This window comes from Rhipicephalus microplus, chromosome 4 (genome assembly GCF_043290135.1).
Source record: "Rhipicephalus microplus isolate Deutch F79 chromosome 4, USDA_Rmic, whole genome shotgun sequence".
NCBI classification, from domain to species: Eukaryota; Metazoa; Arthropoda; class Arachnida; order Ixodida; family Ixodidae; genus Rhipicephalus; species Rhipicephalus microplus.
Window position 1 is genome coordinate 49,348,433 of NC_134703.1, and position 6,000 is coordinate 49,354,432.

The 6,000-nt window shown below is 43.4% G+C and overlaps 1 protein-coding gene across 7 annotated transcripts in view; it reads right to left on the reverse strand.

The window, feature by feature from the left end:
* Positions 1-1,595, reverse strand: part of LOC142814263 (kin of IRRE-like protein 2) — a 102,957-nt gene extending 101,362 nt beyond the window's left edge. Inside the window, exon 1 of one of the 7 annotated variants that reach the window (XM_075892725.1) lies at positions 1,021-1,595. In XM_075892725.1, the coding sequence (XP_075748840.1) occupies positions 1,021-1,069 (49 nt within the window). In that variant the 5' untranslated portion in view covers positions 1,070-1,595. The remainder of the gene's footprint in view (positions 1-1,020) is intronic. The other 6 variants (XM_075892724.1, XM_075892723.1, XM_075892722.1 and 3 more) reach the window with 6 other exon arrangements.
* Positions 1,596-6,000: the final 4,405 nt, after the last annotated feature.

Genomic DNA, 6,000 nt, shown 5'->3' on the forward strand with positions numbered 1-6,000 from the left:
AAAAAGAGAGAAAGAAAAAACCCCGAGCTATAATGATACAATTTGTGCTCACTTTATTCCTAACCGCAGGCCACATTTTCTGCCAAAAACATTTCAGCTAGATAGCCCATGTAGAGAAAGCATTGTAGGACACAATAAAGTTCTCGGAAAAGTATACTCGGGTCTTCTTTCACCGCTTCAGATCACCTGGTGTTGAGAAACTATAACGAGTAAAGAAAATACAAGGCTATATAGCACATTCAGCGCTTCGTTGAATCTGTGAGGGTGGAGAACGCGGGTATGAGGTACTTATAAATTATGAGCTCTAATGGCCGCGGATATCGATGCTTGCATAGCTTAAAATATTTAGCGCCCACGAAAAGCACGGGTCGTTGCTCTTGTAAGAGAAGCCAGCGTTTTCGATAAGGTCTCAACTCACTGTAAGATAGCCGCCCATTAAGAAAAGCAAAAAATAAAGAAAAGTGTAATCGCGATAGCTGTACACTTTGTTGAATGGCCAGTTAGTACATGACACTGTACACTGCATGAGAGCGCTAAGACTGGACGTAACAAAAGACGCACACGACACGAAATCGACAGTATCGCTTCCTTTCTACACAGAACGCGCTTTCACTACTTAAAACACGTTTTCCAAAGCGGTGGCTCTCGTTGTAGCTGAAAATCGTGAAGCTGCTTTGTAATCAATCACCTTAATATCCGTTCTTGTAGTTACTTATTATTCAAACCTAATCGTTGCATGACCAGCGCAGTTATTTATTGGCTATATTCTTGTTTTAGTATGTGTGTTTAAAAAATGTGGCATATGAGTGTGCAATAGCTCATCCATAAGGAAGGCTAGTCATGCCAGCAATTGATACACATTTTGGTAAAGAGAAAATACAATGAGTGTTTAAATTGAATGTCACAGGGTATGCGCTTGCTCAGTGGCCCATTAGTTTTACTTTCATCATTGCAATCTTTCTTACGGGTGTGTATTCTAAAGACCAGAGTGTACAAAAAAAAAACTGTGCAGGTGCTTACCACAAATCGGAAAGGGCTGACTGACACGGAACCCCTTGTTTAGAGTCATTCGAACTTGGCAGAAGCGACGGCGCCCAGCAGAATGAGGACGACCACGGAAAGGGGAATCAACAGTTTATCGAACATCGGCGGCAGTGAGTTCGAGAATTCTTGGGATCAAGAGAAGTTCCTATCTTCACACGGCAGTCTAACCCATGTTGAAGTCCGTCCACGTCAGCGAGTTCCGAGCAACGGAGACAAAACGCAGTCGTGTGTAGCGAGCGGCTCGCTAATTCACCGATCAAACAAGCGGAGCCAACGGTGTTCGATGGGCAGAACGCGCAGCCTCGTTGCCTCAGGGACCGGTCAAAGAGATTAGCGCCCTCCTTGCCTCTCCGCACACAGCGCACTTTTACTTCGTCATTGCAGACAAGCAGCAGCAGCAGCGCTTTTCCCCCACATGTCGGCAACACGGGCGCTGGAGCGCGTCGTCGGTGCGATGCGAGCGTCTGCGCTGAGCGGCAGCGCGTGTGCCAATGCCCCGGGCGTGCGGAGTCCGAGCCGTGGAGGCACTTCTTTCGAACCTTCCTCTTTCCCCACGGCCAACGGTGGGGCCTCAGTCTGATCCTATTCCCTGCTTCGGAACTGTGCTTGCCCCCCTCCATTTTTTTTATGGCAGTTCGATGCATTCTCTATTTCTCCGACCTTCTCTTCCTACTCGCTTGTCCCAACACTGACATGTCTCTCACTATTTCTATTTGACGCCTCTTTTTGTCTTACGCTCTCATTTTTCTTCTCCGGCTGGTGGGGGAGCTTTCTCCTTTCCATTTCCGCTGAGTGACGTCACATCCTGTGCCTCTCCGCTTTTTCCCCTTCCCATTGCTTCCTTCACCTACGGGGTGGCGCAAACGGCCAGTCAACGCTCACGAATCTAAACCACGAAGGAAGCGTCTGGACACTCGCTCCTCTCTTTCCTTTCCTTCTCTCCTCCCGTCTCGCTCGTTTTCCTTCTCTTTTTCAGTCACTTGCCTTTTGTCTCACCCCCTTCTGTCTCTCTATTCACCAAGAAAGTCCCACGTGTTCTTCGCTTGGCTGATACTGTCTGAAGCAGCACCGTGTTCGATTCTGCTCCAAATGTTGTTCGTGAAGCATTTTACGGACGTTCCATAAAATTAGAGACTGTAGAATATCGCCTTAACATGCATTCTTAATTATATTTATTAAGCGGTGAACATAGTAGATGGCCTAGAAGCACAAATGCATAAAATGAACCCCGAGGGATTTGCGGAGACAACAGAGCGCATACGGGCACTGGGCACAACAGTTTCTCGGTTTGGAACTACAAAACCGCGTGTCTCTCCTCGTGTACAAGTAACACATGACATCGCTAAATGCAGATTGGCAAAGAGTATTGGTAAGAATAATTTCTTGTCATTGTATGATAAACTTTATTGAGCTCAAAGGGTTTGATCTCAAAGATCAGACATAATGCGATGCTTTTATTTCTGTTCGTTTGCCTCAGTTGCTTGCGCTGCAATTATAGTTCTTCTGGCGAATCAGCGCTAGATGTTTAAAACATATGTAGACTGTGACGAATCACTGGTACATTTTGGCTTCATGGCTGTATATTTTATTACACGTGTCGAATGTGCAAGACGCGTTTATTTTATTTTATTTCTTGTGTGATGCAAAGACAGAGAGAAACATTTAAAACGCTGGGACAAGGACTTTACCCAGGCTACGAATGGCATGCTACTCACGCTGGAAAACGGATGAACAGGTGCAGAAGAAAATATTGAACACGTAATGGGTGTTTATACTGAACAAGATTCACCACATAATTTAAAGGTATACGAATATTTTCTTGTTTACAAGTTTTGCCTTGATCAGAAAAATGCGCGTGCTCAAAGATGTATCCGAGCAGCTGGATTTCAGATCGAACGTACATGACTGCGCTGTTTCACAAAGCAGTCATCATTGTTCTCTTTGTTGCCATCACTGCAATCGCATGGCTTGAACGAAATACCTTTCGCAGACCCCAAGGCAGTGACCACGCAATCCCACGCCATACTTCGGAAAAATGATTAAAATTGAAGTCTCCGAAAGCACCCACACACTATTACGTACTGTCCTGTGTGTCTGATCAGAGCACCGTGAAAGAAACATTAGTTAAGTGTAGCAATAACGGACTCTTCGAACAGGTATATAGGAAAAAGTAATTCAGCGGCCCCACGAAAATGATCGCTATTGAACATAGTCGTAGAATAATAAGATGCATTGTCATTCTCTCGAGGGCTATTGAGTAGCCCTGCCTCAATCTGCACCCCGGTGACATTTTATGCTATGCCTTGCATGTGTTATTTGATTTCCCGGTGCTACGAAGTAAGATGTCCCCAGTGCGGCATTATTTCCCCGTAGGAATGTGCTCTCGTCCACACGCAACCTCAGAATGTTTTGGATTAGTAGTGCGGACGTCGTGACGGATGCATTGGCACGTGGACAGGACGGCATCGTGTGCCCGGAGTGGTTCGCAGTAACATGACCGAACTAAGAGATTTCGAGTTTAATCTCTGGAAGCACGTGTAAAGTAGAAATAATAAAAAACGTTGTAGAAGGTCAACGCCCCAGCACAAAGAATGTCGGCAGAAGAAGAACGAAAAATGAATATGGAATTTTCTTTCTTTAGCTCGTCATCCTTTATTTCCCCTCGTATCCTTATTTTTCGCTACTTATGCGCACCGGTCACTCAGAAAATGGAAGGGGCTGAAGATTTGCATCGCTGACTGCTTGGAATTTGAATAACAAAAGTGTCTGGTTCCCGTTGGTACTGTCCCGTCACCAAGCTCGGGCAGCACGTGGCCATTCAGAATGAAGGATGAAGCAAACGAAAAACAAACAAACAAACAAACAAACAAACAAACAAACAAACAAACGAACAAACAAATGAACAAAGACTGTGCAGTTATCAATACATGAGAACTGCAGGGGTGTGGACTTTACAGAGAAAAGCTGTATAGCACCGAAAGAGCCTTGATAGTAATATGTACTCCCATCCATTCTCAAGACTCAGCTCTAGAATACGCGTTTCTGGCTTCTATTCAAGATCAGCGATTTCTTGAAATGTTTTGCAAAAACATTCTTTTACTACAGCGCAGTTTAAGTCATGTTTGTATTCTTTCGAAACGTCTGACGTGATGGCGCGATCAGTATGACGCTTACAAATTTGTCACCACAGAATGCATTATCCAAGAGGTAGAGTGCGCTAGAGTAAACATCTTACACTGACGACTATACCACGGTGTGCAGGTATTAAATAAACTTGAAGAAAAAAAAAAGAACGTCTGTTTTGCATAGAACAACATTGTGGTACTCTTCGTGTTATTGAAGCAATGAAAAGATCAAAACCAAAGTGCAATGGTCACAAACCATCCTTATTTAAAGTGGGAACAGGCTTGCGCATGCGCTTGGAAACGAAGTGCTTAAAGTCCAGTAACCAAAAAGCTTAAAAAGCCTGGCGGGCTTCCTTATTTACCTATAGTTTATGAATGCTTTTGATAAATGTCGAAGGCTATCACAACTTTCTACCAGAAGCCATTACAGTAAACACTTAAGAAGCTCAAACTCTCATTACAAGTCTAAACAGATTTCCCGTTTCGCAGGAGTGGAGATCAATCTAAGCCTTTCTCTTATTTTTAAAAAAATCATGCGCATCATAAAACCAACATTAGACACTGAAAAACGCAGGCATGTACAAACAATGAAGCAAAATGGGGACTCATCTATAACAATTCAGCGAAAGCATTGAAGGCATCGAAATCAAAACAGTTCTCTCAAGTAGTAGTAGTAGTAGTAGTAGTAGTAGTAAAAAACTTTATTATTCACATAATGCAGGCAGGCTAGAACTCTAGTGCACCGCAGGTGAGAAGCGCGGTCTGTCCGGCATGGTGGTGTCCCTATTCTTAGACACCATGGGCACTAGCTATCTGTTCAGCTCTTTATTTATTTATTTATTTATTTATTTAACAATACTGTCAATCCCGTCAGGGATTTTTACAGGAGTGGGTTGGAAAGTGTCAACAAACATTCTATATTTACATACTTATACAATTGTACGGGTATAAATAATCATGGTATAAAATGATAACAATTATGGACCTACATTATTAACGAGGCACATGTCTCAGTCACATGTGCACACACTGAAAAAAAAACACGAAAAAGAAAGAAAAAGGTAAGCACGCAACATACCAAGTTGGTACCGACTTCCGCCTTTTTTAGACCACAAATGTACTGGCAGGGAGGACAATGATCAGTACAATCCTGATAGCGTCGCTATCATGTAGCTGATAGAACAGCTTGGCCAACAAGTTCGTAAAATTTGTTGACAGTGGGCTGCACAACCACCGTCTCGGGTAAAGCATTCCACTCTCGCACTGCCCGCAGGAAAAACGAAGAACTAAAGGTATTGTTCAGTTGCAGCTAGTTTTCCAGGGCAGGGCTAGAAACTTAAGTTTCAGGCTTTTCATTTTGCTTTGCACACTCTCAAGGGATGTGAAAAAGCGTTGGTGTGGCTCTACACCAGTGACTTGAGTATATACGCAATGGGGGTAGATCAGGTGGAAAGAGTGAATATTTATGCAAGTAAAACTTGCGGACACTCAAGAGTGAGAGAAAAAAGGGCCCTGTTGCATTTTTTAAAAGTAACACGTTCTTTTTCCCTTTATATTCAGCTTCAACTTTAAATCGGCTCGGAGCTGGTCGTGTATTGCTTATAAGTTTGACTTACGAAAAGAGACGGCAGCTTTCAGAATCTTATTATTCGAGGCAGGACGATAAAGAATGCACGAGATTTGATTATTCAAGACACTTTCAGGAACTAAACAGCTTCCTGCGCGATAAAAAAAAAATAAACGGGAAGCTTCAAGTGACGTAAACACTTCCGCCGAGCTTGAGCTCCCATTTGACGTGACTTGACGCAACTCTTGATGAGTTGTAAGAAGT